Raw genomic sequence first — 17,897 nt, forward strand, 5'->3', positions numbered from 1 at the left:
GGATGGATGGATGGATGGATGGATGGATGGATGGATGGATGGATGGATGGACAGATACTTTATTGATACGTAGAGGAGAAATTATTTGGTTAAGCAGCAATAACGCATCCATCTATAAAAACATCCATAAATACTTATATATATTTTTAAATACATTCAAAACTTGTTAAAAGACATTAATGAATAATTCACAAAGTAAACGTGATTTTTAAGCATGAGGGAGCAAATGAAAAAAAAAAAAATGAAAAGAACTGAGATTTTTGTGGCATCCAGAAAGATAAAACAGGAAACCAAAGGTATTCTCTTGTTTCATAAATAAATGCACAACAGTCAAGTTCTCACAACATTGCAAGAACAATCTTCACGTGAAGTAGCAAGAAACACATTTTACTGTGCTGTCTTAAGTTTTATTTGTATAAAATTATTGCATTTATTAACTGTTAAAGAACTATGACAGAGTATACCTAAAGCAGGGAGGTAATTTGTTATATTTCTAAGATTAATTCACAATAAATGTTTCATATGTTTTAATGTTTTGATGGTCGGCTGTGATTTATGAGTTCTCCAAAAAATGTCCAGATCTTCACAGAGCAGCACAAAATAAAAGCCATTCGTATAAGTGAATATCAAAACCTTCATAAATAAAGATGGCTCCAATAAAATGATGTTTTCCAACCAAATGCATTCAAAAATTCAAGTTAAACCTCCCTTTAAATAAACAAGACACCATATATAAAACATATAGTCTGTGGGGGAGGTGGAAAAAGTGTGTCAGCATCTATAAAAAATGTTTAAATGTTTCTCACATGTCACTCCTTCAAATATTGTTTAAATACTCGATGTCCTGAATTGAGTAGTCGTTAGCACAAGTTAACTCTTTAAACAAAGGATAGGATTTTCTTTTTCTAAATAGCTTAAATCCCCTCCACAGCAAGCAAATTCAATGCTATGACAGAATAAAATAGTCCAAAATATTAGTATTAGTTCATGAAATTTATCGAGTTATTCATTATTTTATCTCCTAACGCTCTTCACACTTCTTTTCTATGCATTTGCTCGATTAGTCATTTAAATTCCCCAACACCTAATAGAAAAAAAAAACAGTTGAAATGGAAGTTGACAAAGTTACTATAATTTAATTTGAAAAAAAAAGGTGATTTAGAAAAACACAATGAAATAATATAAAGAAAAGAAGATTGTTAAATAAAGACAGTCTTGGAAAAAATTGAAGAAATAAAATAAAACAATTAAATTGTTAGTGTAAGGGCTAGGGTTAAATGTTTTTTCTTTTTAAATAATTGCTCAAAATGTGAAGAAGATTTTGAAATTAGCAAATATTTCCTAAAGGCACCAGAAATTGTTCATGTTTAAAAAGTCTTCAGAGAATTTAAGAAACAACAGGCTTTTGACAAATTAACTTATACATAAGGGCTACCACAAACGGGTCACCTTGACCCAGAGACAACACAAGCGTTAACTACCAGAGATCAGGTAATGAGATTAATATTTCAAGAAGCCTCATCAGTTTAACTGCTAGTTTGTAGAATAAAGATGGGTTTTATTGTATTGTGATGGATAACTTGATGGTTTCAAAGGGAACTTTACAATATGCGTGAATAAAAATTCCTCTTTGTCTGATCACATCGTCTCTGTTCCTGTTCCATCGCCTTGCCCTTTGATTGGTTACAGGATCACAACTAACTTCTCCTCTGACTGCATCTGCTGGTCTGAACCCAAGCAAACCGCCTCGCATTCTACCCCTGACTTGGAATCTTCAAACTGTAAGTTTAAAGACTGTTTATTGCTGGATGTTGTTTAGAGTAACAGGGTTTCCAAAGAAAACTTACCATCTTGACCGAGTCATCGTGATTTTCTGACCTGTGTTTGTTTCTGAGAAGACATTTAGTTGTGTGTTTTTCATTCATAACGACCAACAAAGTGTAATATAACAACACATCAAAATTACCTGAAGCAACGCAGGACCAAACCAAAAACGATTGCTGACGAAAAACTCTCACCAAAATGGGAACAAGGATTTCAATGGTCAGAAACTTTTTCCACAAGATAAGAATCATGAATTATCATCATTTAAACCGAACATGGTGGTATATTTTGTCATTCATAAAAGATTTAAACAAAAATGTTGTATCGTAACATGATTTATAATTTTGGTGCCGATCGGAGTTGTAATGAATCAGTTATGAAAATGAGTAATTCAAATGATTATGAATTATTGCATGAAAATATTAATCAGAAAAATGACTATGACAATAAATATTGAATAATGACTCTAGTGACATAATAGGAAGGTTACTATTGAGAGAGAGAGAGAGAGAGAGAGAGAGAGAGAGAGAGAGAGAGAGAGAGAGAGAGAGAGAGAGAGAGAGAGAGAGAGATTAATAATAAGTTGAAATACTAACACAGAACTTCGATGCACTTTGGTTCACTCTTGTCTCCACAACCAAAACCACAGTAGTTATGAAAGATATATTAAACTCAGATCGTACCCAACTTTCTATAATTAATGTTAATAATGTAACCACACTGTTGCTACTGCTGCTACTGAATCATTTTATAATCATTTCTACATGATTGATACTTCTAATTCTAATTTCTTGTACCTGGTTGTTGTACAAATTGCCTTTTTGTGATTTTGTTTGTGGTTTAAATACAAGTTAAATTATTTTTAAAGTGATAAATGTGACCAACAAGAGTTTTGACTGCAAATTATCATTGTATTTGTGTTGTTTATCGCTGCCATGTGCCAAACCATTTTGGTGACATTGATTTCTAGACATTTTTTTTTTACTTAAAAAATTCATTTTTTACTGGGCTTTTGAGACTTCAGAAATGTATATATTTAAAATTTAGGTAACACAAATAATTTTACACATGTGTAACATGGTCCGCTGGGACATGTTTTTTCATCATTTCTTTCCCCATTTTAGACTTAAATAATTTTGAGAATTCGAGACTAACTCCGCAAAAAGATCACATTTTGAAATGTTACTATATTTTTTGTGTGGTCATACAGTCTGTAATATGAAGAACTTTGTTTTTTATGCATTTTCTTTCCATACATTAAGAGGAGTTATGTTAGACTTTGATTTTTGAGCATTTTTTTTTCAATTTTCAAGGTGATTTCTTTTTTTTTTTCTGAATTTTTGAGACTTCGGTAAACCCAACTTTCAAATGTTGGTGACCATTCATTTGTGATCACATGAATTTTTTATGATGCATTTTTCTTTCTCCATTTATAGACACTTTCATTTCGGGACATTTTTTAAAAGTAAAAATAAATAAATCAGAAAGTCATGTTTTAAAATGTGGGTAACGTTGATGTGTCCACCCGAACACCATGTTTGCTTTTTGTAAAAAAAAAAAAAAGACAACAAACTTTGGTGAATTTCCACGACAGCCACGTGCGGCGGCCATCTTAGAATCAAGTGTTTACAGTTACTGACCAATCCTACATGCACAAATGACTAGAGGCGTTAACATGAATATTCATACTATAAAAGATCCACCATTTTGTGAGATCTTTGCGTTCTGGCATTCAAAGACGTCTGCGATAGATCTCTCTGCTTGCTAGCACCTGTGTTCACGTAAGTTTGTCTCTGACTTTTGCATAATTCTCTGAACGAGCATTTTTCTTAAACTCATCCATGTGTCTGTCCTTCATTTTCCACCACCACGATTACCAGTACGAGACTGGGGAGGGGTCGGTTCACCGGAACACAAAACCCCCACAAAATGTTTTACCATTTTAGAAACATTCTATTCTGTGTATTAAAAAAAAAAAAAAAACTTTTTCAAATGAAAAATCTTTTTTTTTTTTTATCAGATATTCGGGACTTATGAAGTCACATTTTCAGTATTTAGGTTACATTTTGTTTTTGTTCACATTGTCTGCTGAACATTTATATTGGTTTTCGCAGCATTTTTTCTCAATTTTTAGAAATGTTGATTTTTGACTATTTTTATTAATTTTCCATAGGAAAGAATGTCATTTCTTTCTTCTTCTGATTTTTGAGACAATTTTCAATCTGGGTAACATTTCTTTGTGTTTAAATGATCTGCCAGAACATGAACCTAGTAGTCTAAAACATACAAAACTTATTTTCATAAATTACAAACATATAGAAACTTTTTTTTTATTTGGACTATTTTGTTTCAACAGCAGAACTTAAGCAACATGAAAGATCCAAGAAAATGAAACAATGGTTCTTCAATTATCTTCTGTTTGAAAAATATTGAAGGATTTAAAAGATCAATTCTGTTCTACTTTTCTTCTCCTCAGACTTTGATCGATGAGTATTCCGTCTCCTCTTCTTCAAAGCTGCTTGATTTGCTGACTTTGCAGTTTGGTCTGTTAGCTGTGAACTTCACTTCGGAATAATTCATCTCCACTTCCTGGTCACTGCTGTCATGCTTTGATGGAGACTTTTTTGCATCATTTCGAGCAGCCTAGAAAAAAGTAATATAAATTATTAAATGCTTGGAAAAAAAAAGAAAATAATTATTTTACTTTTTTTCGCTTATGTTGTTTGGATACGACAGCGTACATGTCTTCTGGTCTTGGCTTTCTACTGAAAACAAAACAATTAATCCATAATTTTCAGAGAGAAACATCTTAGAAAACTTACTTTTCTCTAGAACACACTGAAGTATAATTCAGAGGCTCCTCTGAAGAAGGTCCGGCTTGAACTTCCTGTGGTTTTTTATCTGCTTGATTCTGCAAATAAAGTGAAGTGTATCTACTAATTTGATCATGACGATGATGTTTTTTATTGGTCACATCATGATCATCATCATTAAACTTTATTAAAATTATATTTTAATTTTAAGGAGTTAGAAAGATCAAGTTACAGCAAAGTTAAATGAAAAAATCAACATTGGATTAATGTCATGGAGACAATTCTACAAATTAAAAAAAACAACAAACATGAAACCATGTCCAATTTTTTTTATTCATTTTTCGAGCAAAATTAACCCAATTAAAATAAAAATCATGAAATAACGTAACATTACAAAAGCGTTTGGAGTTAATGTTTCGTTGTCATTAAATTTTTAAGGTAAAAAATAAGTATTTATTTATTTTTGTTTTCTAATAAATGTGTATTTATTTATTTGTATGACATGAAAAACTTACCTGTCGATGTTTGAATTTCCTCCAAATCCAGCGGTTGAAAAGTAATGTTAAATAAAAGGCAAATTAGTACAAGATGAAAATAAAAATGGTGTTAATGTTATGACTTACTTGAAGATGAGACAAAATACTAGAGGAATGAGCAGAAGTGAAGCACAGATGGAAACGTACTTCAGGACTTTCATAAAGACGCCTGTATTGAAACAGAACATTAGTTGAATCTCATACTTGAATAAAACATTTAATAAATATGTTATTATCATTTAAATGTCAATGTTCTGATGGAATTTTTACTCACTTTCCAAAAATATCTCCACTGGTTCCGAACTCTTTTCGCCTAGTTGGTTTCTGGCGGAGCAATAGTAGATCCCAGGCTTGTCAGAGTCCACAGTGTGATTCTGCTGACTCGACACTTGGGAGTCATTTTGTCCATCTGTCTTCTTCAGGTACCAGAGGTATTGTTGGACTTGTGGGTAGCTTTGAGCGCTGCACGTGAGCGTCACGGATCCTGTTTGGTCTGGTAACTGCTGCTCTTTCAGGATCTTGACGTCTCTTGGAACATCTGAACAGAAAAAACGTTTCAAAGAAAACAACAGTAATGAAGATTCGCCCTCTACTGGTGAAATACTTAATTGCGTGGTATATTTATTCATTCATAAATTATTTAAACAAAATGTTCTGTAGTGACTCAACAGTCAAAATACATAAAATGAATAAAAGATGGTGTAAATCCAAAAGTAGTAAGAAGTAAAATGTGTTGAAATACAGTAACATGATAGATAACCTTTCTCTTTGCTCGCATATAGTTGTTTCTTATGACCTTTGCCCCTTTGAACTGTGTTTAATTAAACAAAAGTTTAATCTAACAGACCCCAATATCTCGAATAAATAAGAATGAAGTATTCAATTATGTGACATTTTCTTAAATTTGAGTACCCAAGCAGATAAATGGGAAAAATAAGAGTCTTCATCTGACACATGACCCTGACGTTAACCGGAGGAGACTCTGAGGCTCCGACTTCATTATGGGCTGTGCAGCGATACTCTCCACTATCAGCGGACGAGACTGACTGCAGAGAGAAAGTCTGAGATCGACCCAGATCTTCTGCTCTTCCGTTGGTCGTCTTGGTCCAGGTCACCGAGGTCACCGGGGGATGAGACTGTGATTGGCATTGAAAAGTCATCAACGTGTTCTCCTTCACCTCCTGACTTGGTTCAACCTGGACTTTCACAGTCATGGGTTTGTCTGCAACACAAGTGAAAGTTAAAAGCAGTAATTAGGTGTCGCCCTCTACTGGTGAAATGATAAATTGCGTGGTATAATTATTCATTTATAAATTATTTACACAAAATGTTGTGTAGTGACTTAACAGTCAAAATACATAAAATGAATAAAAGATGGTGTAAATCCAAGAGTAGTAAGAAGTAAAATGTGTTGAAATACAGTAACATGATAGATAACCTTTCTCTTTGCTCGCATATAGTAAGTATGTAAGTAAGTACTTTTTATTTGTGTAGCGCTTTTCCAGACCAGGGTCACAAAGCGCTTAAACAATCAAAACAATATTCAATAAAGTACAGAAACAGTTTCTGGTCAGTTTTCTGCAGTGTTGAACAAGATACATGTCTTTATCAAATACAACACCCAGGTTTCTCAGGCTCAGTTTGACAGACTGACCTTAGTCACCCAAGTACTGACTCAACCCTTGAACCTTATCATCAGGAGCAATCTCCAGAGTTTCAGTTTTGTCCACATTTAGCTGTAAAGTGTTTTCACTCAGCCATTGTTTGATTTCTAGCAAACAATTGGCTAAGCTGTTTCTTATGACCTTTGCCCCTTTGAACTGTGTTTAATTAAACGATAGTTTACATCCAACAGACCCCAATAACTCGAATAAATAAGAATGAAGTTTTGAATTATGCGACATTTTCTTAAATGCGAGATCCAAGCAGATAAATGGGAAAAAATAAGAGTCTTCATCTTACACATGACCCTGACGTTAACCGGAGGAGACTCTGAGGCTCCGACTTCATTATGGGCTGTGCAGCGATACTCTCCACTATCAGCGGACGAGACTGACTGCAGAGTCAAAGTCTGAGATCGACCCAGATCTTCTGCTCTTCCGTTGGTCGTCTTGGTCCAGGTCACCAAGGTCACCGGTGGATGAGACTGTGATTGGCATTGAAAAGTCATCAACGTGTTCTCCTTCACCTCCTGACTTGGTTCAACCTGGACTTTCACAGTCATGGGTTTGTCTGCAACACAAGTGAAAGTTAAAAACAGTAATTAGGTGTCGCCCTCTACTGGTGAAATGATAAATTGTCGTGGTGCATTTTATAATTCATAAACTTCTGAGAGAGAGAGAGAGAGAGAGAGAGAGAGAGAGAGAGAGAGAGAGAGAGAGAGAGAGAGAGAGAGAGAGAGAGAGAGAGAGAGAGAGAGAGAGAGAGAATTAATAATAAGTATAAATACTAACACAGAACTTCGATGCACTTTGGTTCACTCATGTCTCCTCTTCCGATGCTGTTTCTGGCGACACACTGGTAACAACCTTCGTCTGATATCTGCACTCTTGTAATAGTCTTGCTATTGATGATGGTCGAGTCTATGTGCCGGTTGTTTGAAGATCCAATAGTTGTTTTGTACCAGGAGAAACTTCGAGGTGGAGGATAGGCGTCAACATCACACGTTAATTTGAGGGTTTCATCCAAACGTATGCTCTTGCTTGTTATGTTGGTAGATATGCTTGTATTTGTGGGTTTGTCTAAGGAACAAAAAAAGGTTCAGTGTTTAGAATTTCTAATGTTTTTTCTGTTCATACTTACATTCAACCGGAATCTGCAGAGGACTTGATGTTCCAGAACCAAATCTGTTCCAGGCAGTGCAGGTATAAATACCTCTGTGCTCAGGTTGAGTGTTAAATATGACGTAAATATCCTCAACAGACACAGTTTCTCCATCCTTTTTCCATTCAAACCTATGAGCTTCTGGGTCACTGTTTTTCACCATGCATTGCAAACTCATCTTTATTCCTCGTCTAACTGTAGTTTTAGTCGTCTTGATCTCAACTTCTGGTAGAGCTGAAAATAGACAGTAAAGAGTTACTCATTTAAACTAATGAAGTTCAGTTTAAGGCTCTTTAGGTATTTATTAATGAATACAATATATATACAGTATATATAATCAACTCAATGTAACTATAATTAGGTGTAAAAAAAAGAATCCAATGTAAAAAGAATGGTAAAGCTAATTGTAATTTAACAAGTGTCTTTTACAAATCAATGGTTTTAAAAGTCTTTGTCAAGTAAACAAACATCAGATTTTTTTGTTGGATTTTAAAGCAATAGTTGATGTTAGGAAGTGTTTCTGAGTAAAGAGATTTGATGGAGTTTCAACTCTGGACGTCCAAAATCAAGCTTTCTTCTCAGTAACTCCTTCGATCAAGAGGTTCTTGTACTAAAATCTCAACGAATAATTCCTGTTATCCTTTGTTTTAAGGTCACAGATGGTCATGGTGAGTTGTTTCCCTTCTTTTATGTAAGTCACTCTTCCTTCATACTCTGGACTGATGGGCTTTTTCCCGACATCAGTACTATGAACGACGGTGCCCACGAAGTCATTTTCTTTATAATTCCATTGAGCATCTTTTAACCAAATCCAATAGGCTTCGTTTACATCGACATCTTTTTTGAAGCTTCCCTTAATTTGAACACAGGATCCTTCTGTGGCAGTCAGTGGGTTGTTGTTGAACTCAAAGTTGGGATTTTGATTTGCAGCTGAATGACAAGAGTTCTGATGAGTCAAAATGAAAAGCTGTGAATCAACACTAACCTCTTGTTACAGCCAGAAGAAACACTAATATAAGTTTATCTTTCCCCATCATCTTCAATGATATGACCTGAAATAACAAAGAAATACCATGAATAAAATTAAAGAAATACCCTAAATATAAGAAATATATTGTTGTTTTAGTTGTAAAATCTTCTTCTTGTGTGTCAAAACCTCTTGTGCTGTAATTTAAAAAGCATAAAAAGAATAGAGATAAGGACTAAAGAAGTGATAATGAGAAACAGGAAGAGGAAGAACGTTCAAAGACATGAATAAAAAAGGTGAAGGGCCTTTTCTGACACATCTTTTTTTAAATATATTTAGAGAATGGTGCACGTCAACTATTAGGATATATTTTGTTTTTGCAGTTTAAAACCAAACAAAAGAAAATACAATAAATCCTTTTATTAGATTCATTACTTTACCCTAACTTTTGTTGTTGATCTTACTGTGAGATTCACTGCTTTGAATTAAGTGGATTTTATAACTTTTGACCAAAAAAGAGAGAGATTACTTGCACTGAAATGTCGTTTGGGGGAATTCCATATTAGTCATAGGATTGTTTTTGTCAAACCAAAGTTATAAAATGATTTACTAGGAAGAAAAATACCTTTTAAACTAGTAAACATTTAAAACAAACACATATTTCTATTCAATTCCAAATTATTGTTTTAGTCAATTATTGAACTATAATTTGTTAATGACTTAAAAAAAATACTTGTAATTTACTTTCATCAGCATGTTTCTTAATATAATAAAGTTTAAACTTACCTCAGAGAACATGAGCAGTTCAAACAAAATGGTATCAAGAGGAAGTCACAGTTCATCTTCAATGCTCACTTTTCTATTGTGAGAGTCGTTTCACTTCCTGTCTTATGTGCGACTTAAAGTGTAGTTAACCCAAAGTTCAAACTTCGTCGAGGCAGAGAGATGTCTGTGCCTTTGACAGAATACGAACTGCTACACTTGAATCCACCATGGACGCCACGAAGGGAACAGGGAGGGTTGAAATCCCACCAGAGAGCGAGGCAGCTGCCCAGACTAGAGCTTTAAAAGCCTCCTTTTTTTGGGCGATGAGCTCCTGGGTGAACGCTGGTAGAGCCAGGAGAAGAGCTTGACTTCTGATCTCTGGAAGGTCTTTGGTCAGGTCCTCCAAAAGAGCCGGGAAGTCAAACTTCTCTAGATTGGAGGGCAACACCAAGTATACTTTGGGCTGGCTAATTCCATGTGATGCTAGCACCTCCATGGAAGCCTTCCTCTTTAGCTCCACTTCTTCTTAGGTTTCTGTCGCCAACCATAAGATAATAATATACACATTTTGTCTCTGTAGTGACCGGGCCTCTGAAAACAGCTCAACTGCATTAGCTTCAGGCGTCTGTGCAAATGTCAAAAAGACAGCATTGTAGCGAAGGAAGTTTACTTTATCCATGTAGCTGTCCATGTCAACCGTAGTCCCATTTGGTACAGGAAGCAGGTCCCACAAGCGAAAGTCCTGGTGTTTAGTGTCAGAGTAGCTCTCTACATCCCCTTCGAGAGTCGGTGAAGGAGCTGCTCCTTCATCTCCAGGTCCAACCCCTCGGAGAGAGTTCATGAAGGTATATTTCTCGTGGCTGCGGTCGCCCAAAATGCCCAAGTTGATCCTGCTCAACAGGAGATCTTCCACAGCATCCTTGATGTCGGCAAGTTGGTTGCTCTCCATCGACTCTTTCAGTGTCCCCAGGAGGTTGAGGCTTTTAAGAACCTCTGCCATCTCTGCAGGAAAGAGATCAGTTATCAAAGGAGGGATTCATTTAGAGGAGGTTTTCCGTTACATCTCTTACATGTTAATTGTTTTAATTTTGTAAACCACAAAAGAAGTTGAACTCTGTAGATAATCATTCAACAGTGCTTTTTGACTGTGACTGGAATTTACCGTGTTGGTTGAAAACGCTGTTTGCATTAATTTCCATAATGTCAAAAGATAGATGGATGGATGGATGGATGGATGGATGGACAGATACTTTATTGATTCCCTGGAGAAGAAATTATTTGGTCCAGCAGCAATAACGCATCCATCCATACAAACATCCATAAATACTTGTAAAAACAATCAAATACATTTATAAATACATACAAAACTTGTTAAAAGACATAAATGAATAATTCACAAAGTAAAGGTGAATTTTAAGCATGAGGGAGCAAATTAGAAAAAACAGGAAACCAACTCGAAAGGTATTCTCTTGTTTTATAATTAAATTCACTGCAGTCAAGTTCTCACAACATTGCAAGTACAATCTTTTATCACGTGAAGGAGCAAGAAACACATTTTACAGTGCTGTCTTAAGTTTTATTTGTGTAGTAATGTTATATGCCTTATAAAAACGTTTATTTTCCGAACATCTAAGTTCTGGTCGATTTAACTTAAAAATTGCCTCTGGGTAAAATTACCTGAAGTTGGAGCACCACCCTTGTATTCTAGTCCAATGGAAACTATTAAATTTACATGGATAATAATTAATTAATTTGCCTTATTAATTAACTATGAAACACTAGTTTTAATCAATCTCATTTACTGAAGTTACTACTTGTTGTCGTGATTAATGTTCTTTTCTGAGAAAGAGGCTCTTAAATTGATTATACAAAAACATGAAAAATGGTAAAGGCAACTGACGTACTTTTTATAGGATTTATTGAAAGAAACAAAGAGAAAAGTGAGAACAGTTAAGAACGATGTAATGGAATGATGATGCTTGCTTTGATATCATGCAAGGAACAATATTAATTACTCAGGTAAGTAATGGACTTGAAGGCTTTGATAATTGTCAACTTCTGGGAAAGCTTTACATACTATCTTAAGCTAATCTCGCTACCTCAATCAACTATCAATTTGAAAAATCCCAACACATCAATCAATGCAAGAGTGACAATCTTACAGTTTCTTGCTTTCTTACATCATCGAGAGGAAGGCGTGACGAGGAGGTTGAGGTGAATAGGATGAGGAGGATGAGGAGGAGTAGGAGGATGAGCAGGAGCAGGAGGAGCACGACTGAAGGCCCTGGATCCAGCGATGTGGGGTGTGACTTTGCAGGGACCACGTTGAAGAAGGCTTGGCGACGGAAAGTGCTGACAGTCTTCTTGGGTCCGGTCCTGGTTCTTTCTTGCAGGCTGGCAAAGATCTACCTTGACCGCTTTGGCATAACCAACCAGAGACGTATCTTAACTCGGTGCAAGGGGTCACAAGTCTTTTCTGGAAGAGCAGTTTGGTTGCTCGAAGGAGCCAGAGGTTCAGGCTGACTGCTGGGTTGCGTGCAGCTTGCTTGCGTCTTGAGAAAATACTGCGGCTGTGCTAACGACGATGGATTACATTTAATTAATTGTAGTGTTTTTGTTCTCCTCGATCCTGAGCCTATTTTGTCGTTTCAGTCTCCTTGAGTTTTTGTTTCCCGCACAACTTGTGGTGAGATTTAAGTTCCCTTGGACTATCATATGGACACTCTAACTTTATTTTTCTAACTTTTGGGATTAATCTTCTTTTGATTCTGTTTCTGGTTGTTTACTTCTGCACTTGGGTTCGGCTCTAGTCTAAACCTCACATATATTTCTCTTTTCACTCCATCTGTGTTTTGGAGCTACTACTACAGAGCAAGTGAATCATATCAAACTACAGTATGTGGAAACTTGCCTGAGTGAGATCTTTGGCTCCTGCAGGTGTCTTTGTCATAGTCTCAACCATTATAGATTTTTTTTTATAAAAGAAATTATTTTCTTTTCAAGAAGAAAACGTATTGAATCACAGGCATGAATTTAATAACTAACTAAATTTAAATACAACTTGTTAGATTTTTGCAGACACAGGCATTTTTTTGGTAAAAATGATTTTTTTTATTAACGCATATGTACAATGACATCAAAACATGTGATATCAGATGATGGGTGAGGAAAAGAGTTGGTGGAGGAAGTGAGAAGAAGAAGATAAATGATCGTAAAATGATCTGCATTATGATAATTAAAACACAATTTCCTCTTTCTTTTCATTTCTTTTTTTTTTGGTGAATTACAACAAATTTTTTACCTTTTATTTAAGTGAGGAGCATAAAAAAAGTGAGGCAAGAGATGATATGAGATGATTTCAAAACTATAATGTATCCATAACATAATGATGGATTTTCTCTTTCCCTTGTGACTGAAGCCAACTCTTGATTTCTGTGATCTGTGGTTCAACTGCGGCGATTGAATCATTGTCTTGGAGATGATTCCTCTGGATCGAAGTCCTCGTATTCGTCAGCTTGATTTTCCTATTTAAAACACATTTTAAAGTAGAATTATTTTGGTGCTTAATTCGGTCTCTACCTTCTTATTCTCGACACTATCATCTAAAGGTGGGGTAAATGTTCTTCAGAACCTTGTGAGTAAGCTGCATCTTTCATTTAAAATTCCCCAACACCTAATAGAAAAAAACCCAGTTGAAATGGAAGTTGACAAAGTCACTAGAATTTGATTTAAAAAAAAGGTGATATATATACATATATATATATATATATATATATATATATATACTGTATATATATATATATATGTATGATATAGATGAAAGACAAACACAAAAAAACACTTCAAATTGAAATTGCAACTTTTCATGTTTTGTTTAAAGAAACTGTAATTTTTTTTATAGTCTAGTATAACTTACAATCATCGTTTAAAACTCTTTTTGGCGAAAATAGTTTAGTAAAGTTCAGAATTGTATTCTTCCTTTCTGGAGTCATTGGGTTAAGGTAAGGGTTAAGGTTTGGTTGAAATTGGATTTAGAAAAACACAATGAAATAATAAAAAGAAAAGAAGATTGTTAAATATAGAAAATCTTGGAAAAAATGGAATAAATAAAACAATTAAACTAGTTAGTGTAAGGGCTAGGGTTACATTTTTTTTTCTTTTTAAATAATTGCTCAAAATGTGAAGAAGATTTTGAAATTAGCAAATATTTCCTAAAGGCACCAGAAATTGTTCATGTTTAAAAAGTCTTCAGAGAATATAAGAAACAACAGGCCTTTGACAAATTAACTTATACATAAGGGCTACCACAAACGGGTCACCTTGACCCAGAGAGAACACAAGCATTAACTACCAGAGATCTGGTAATGAGATTAATATTTCAAGAAGCCTCATCAGGTTAACTGCTGGTTTATAGAATAAAGTTGTTTTTTTGTATTGTGATGCATAACCACCTCGCATTCTACCCCTGACTTGGAATCTTCAAACTGTAAGTTTAAAGACTGTTTATTGCTGGATGTTGTTTAGAGTAACAGGGTTTTAAAAGAAAACTTACCATCTTGACCGAGTCATCGTGATTTTCTGACCTTTGTTTGTTTCTGAGAAGACATTTAGTTGTGTGTTTTTCATTCGTAACGACCAACAAAGTGTAATATAACAACACATCAAAATTACCTGAAGCAACGCAGGACCAAACCAAAAACGATTGCTGACGAAAAAACTCTCACCAAAATGGGAACAATGTTTTCAATGGTCAGAAACTTTTTCCACTGGCCTGTGGTCAAGATAAGAATCATGAAATGTAAGAGTGTTCACGGTATATATATCGATATATGAGTGTTTCATCCAAACGTATGGTCTTGCTTGGTATGTTGGTAGATATTCTTGTATTTGTGGGTTTGTCTAAGGAACAAAAAAAAATGTCAGTGTTTAGAATTTCTAATGGTTTTTCTGTTCATACTTACATTCAACCGGAATCTGCAGAGGACTTGATGTTCCAGAACCAAATCTGTTCCAGGCAGTGCAGGTATAAATACCTCTGTGCTCAGGTTGAGTGTTAAATATGACATAATTACCCTCTACAGACACAGTTTCTCCATCCTTTTTCCATTCAAACCTATGAGCTTCTGGGTCACTGTTTTTCACCATGCATTGCAAACTCATCTTTATTCCTCGTCCGACTGTAGTTTTAGTCGTCTTGATCTCAACTTCTGGTAGAGCTGAAAATAGACAGTAAAGAGTTACACATTTAAACTAATGAAGTTCAGTTTAAGGCTCTTTAAGTATTTATTACTAAAAGAATATATATATATATATATAATCAACTCAATGTAGCTATAATTAGGTGTAAAAAAAAAGAATGCAATGTAAACAATTAAATTAAAATCAATTAGTTGTAAACCACCCCCGCCAAACAAACAAACAAACAAACAAGTGTATTGAAGTAAAAGTTTTTATAATATCAAAATAAAATCATACTAAAAATTAAAAAAACCTTCACAATTCAACCACTTTTATTTTGACATTGCTTATTTTTTAAATGTTTCCGAAAATTAAACTTTATTAAAAACATTTTTTGAGGGTTTTGATCTTAAAGTCTGATTTTGATGCACAAACTCAGTGTTAGAAATTTAAAGTCTGTCGGCACATATTGACTTCCACTGACTTCACACTAACGTTCTTTAACCAAATGAATCAGAAGCCGCCACTGGAATAAGTGATTGTTTTTTTAATCACCAGTTTCTACTGAAGAACGCGAGGGAAGAATTGCTGGAATGTTGATCAAAAAAGAACCAACAGTTGATCATCTCACCTTGAACGTTCAATTGAACCATATCCTGTTGATATCTGAGATCATTTTGAGCTACACATGTATAAATCCCACTGTCTGAAGGTTTGATGGAAGTGAAGGTCAGGTTTTGTCCTGAGGATTTCAACCCTCTCCCCAGAAACCAATTGTAGGTGGGCTCCGGGTTCCCTCTTGATGAACAGACGAGGGTCACTTCATCCTTTTCCACCACGTCAGACTTCCTGTTGGCATTGACGACGCTCACCCGCGTCTCTCTGGGTTCATCTGGAGATGAATCACAATCCAACGATGATACTATTGCTGCGGTCAACTAGCTGATGCTAATACTTTTGACTTGTTCAGTATTTCATTGCCTTTGAATTCTCACGTGTTCCACCAGTGTCTTCGATCTTGACGGTAGAAAAGGTTCACTTACGTCTGATGTTAACAGTGAGGTTGCGGACTAGATTCGGGTCGTTGTTGTCTTCGGTTTGACAGGAAAACTGCCTCCCGTTGTCTTTCCAGTTAGCTTCGTAGCTGACCGTCCTACGTTGTCCATCACCGCCATCGATTGTTGATGATCGGTCCAGAGGTTTTATTAGTAGACGACTGGTGCACGAGCTGAGGGTGGAACACTGAAGTGTCACGGAGTAAACTGTAGGTCGTTCCACAAAACTGACGAGGCATGGGTTTTCTGCAGAAATTAAACTTTTTATTACACAAATATAAAACATTTTTAAACAAAGTATAAATCCCCTTGAAGATCACATTTCACTTCCACATACCTATTGAATGCATGTCCAATGTTAATTGTAATTTAACAAGTGTCTTTTACAAATCAATGGTTTTAAAAAGTCTTCGTCAAATAAACAAACATCAGAGTTTCAACTCTGGACGTCCAAAATCAAGCTTTCTTCTCAGTAACTCCTACGATCAAGAGGTTCTTGTACTTAAATGAATGTTTTAAAAATTGTTATTTAATCTCAGATACTGTAAGTCCTACATGGCGTTGTCAACAGTTTATTCATGAAAGTCTTTTATATACGTATATTTGTGTTCAGAAAAAATACTGATTTACAATTTACCTTCAACCGTGAGAGAAACATCACTTAAATGCCATTTTTTTTCCCGGTCTCTTGTGTTGTAAAATCTTAACGAATATTTTCCGTTATCCTTTGTTTTAAGGTCACAGATGGTCATGGTGAGTTGTTTCCCTTCTTTGATGTAAGTCACTCTTCCTTCATACTCTGGACTGATGGGTTTTTTCCCGACATCAGTACTATGAACGACGGTGCCCACGTAGTCACGTTCTTTATAATTCCATTGAGCATCTTTTAACCAAATCCAATAGGCTTCGTTTACATCGACATCTTTTTTGAAGCTTCCCTTAATTTGAACGCAGGATCCTTCTGTGGCAGTCAGTGGGTTGTTGTTGAACTCAAAGTTGGGATTTTGATTTGCAGCTGAATGACAAGAGTTCTGATGAGTCAAAATTAAAAGCTGTGAATCAACACTTACCTCTTGTTACAGCCAGAAGAAACACTAATATAAGTGTATCTTTCCCCATCATCTTCAATGATATGACCTGAAATAACAAAGAAATACTATGAATAAAATTAAAGAAATACCCTAAATATAAGAAATATATTGTTGTTTTATTTGTAAAATCTTCTTCTTGTGTGTCAAATAAAAAGAATAGAGACAAGGACTAAAGAAGTGATAAGGAGAAACAGGAAGAGGAAGAACGTTTAAAGACATGAATAAAAAAGGTGAAGTGCCTTTTCTGACACATCTTTTTTTAAATATATTTAGAGAATGGTGTACGTCAACTTTTCAGGATATATTTTGTTTTTGCAGTTTAAAACCGAACAAAAGAAAATACAATAAATCCTTTTATTAGATTCATTACTTTACCCTAACTTTTGTTGTTGCTCTTATTTTGAGATTCACTGCTTTGAATTTAATGGATGTTATAACTTTTGACCAAAAAAGAGAGAGATTACTTGCACTGAAACGTCGAGAAATTGGATTTATTATTAGTAGAATATATTTTTTGGGTGAATTCCATATTATTCATAGGATTGTTTTTGTTAAACAAAAGTTATAAAATGATTTACTAAGAATAAAAATACCTTTTAAACTAATAAACATTTAAAACAAACACATATTTCTATACAATTCCAAATTATTGTTTTAGTCAAATATTGAACTATAATTTGTTAATTTGAAAAATACTTGTAATTTACTTTCATCAGCATGTTTCTTAATATAATAAAGTTTAAACTTACCCATGAGCAGCTCAAGCAAAATGGTATCAAGAGGAAGTCACAGTTCATCTTCAATGCTCACTTTTCTATTAAGAGAGTCGTTTCACTTCCTGTTAG

The 17,897-nt window shown here is 34.8% G+C and overlaps 1 protein-coding gene across 1 annotated transcript; it reads right to left on the reverse strand.

Moving 5' to 3' along the window:
* Nucleotides 1–4,281: 4,281 nt before the first annotated feature.
* Nucleotides 4,282–17,093, reverse strand: LOC148062387 (sialoadhesin-like). Its single transcript, XM_087779090.1, has 19 exons — nucleotides 17,032–17,093; nucleotides 16,599–16,976; nucleotides 15,950–16,207; nucleotides 15,538–15,798; nucleotides 14,690–14,944; nucleotides 12,002–12,145; nucleotides 10,313–10,730; nucleotides 10,219–10,262; nucleotides 9,933–10,157; nucleotides 7,976–8,230; nucleotides 7,627–7,914; nucleotides 7,136–7,405; nucleotides 6,126–6,395; nucleotides 5,448–5,711; nucleotides 5,260–5,342; nucleotides 5,153–5,179; nucleotides 4,647–4,735; nucleotides 4,529–4,589; nucleotides 4,282–4,467 (listed from the first exon to the last, which is right to left on the reverse strand). Exons 1-19 carry the CDS (start codon nucleotides 17,081–17,083, stop codon nucleotides 4,297–4,299), a joined length of 3,813 nt encoding a protein of 1,270 aa, XP_087635216.1. The 5' UTR covers nucleotides 17,084–17,093; the 3' UTR covers nucleotides 4,282–4,296.
* Nucleotides 17,094–17,897: the final 804 nt, after the last annotated feature.

This window comes from Callionymus lyra, chromosome 17, assembly GCF_982586985.1.
Source record: "Callionymus lyra chromosome 17, fCalLyr1.hap1.1, whole genome shotgun sequence".
Classification (NCBI taxonomy): Eukaryota; Metazoa; Chordata; class Actinopteri; order Syngnathiformes; family Callionymidae; genus Callionymus; species Callionymus lyra.

Excerpts from the sequence above, each read along its gene's own strand:
- LOC148062387 (XM_087779090.1), bottom strand. The coding sequence starts at position 17,083 with ATGATGGGGAAAGATACACTTATATTAGTGTTTCTTCTGGCTGTAACA. Across the intron at positions 7,915-7,975 it reads TCTGCAGATTCCGGTTGAAT|ACAAACCCACAAATACAAGC; the intron begins GTAAGTATGAAC and ends TTTGTTCCTTAG. Across the intron at positions 4,736-5,152 it reads GGAAATTCAAACATCGACAG|AATCAAGCAGATAAAAAACC; the intron begins GTAAGTTTTTCA and ends CTTTATTTGCAG.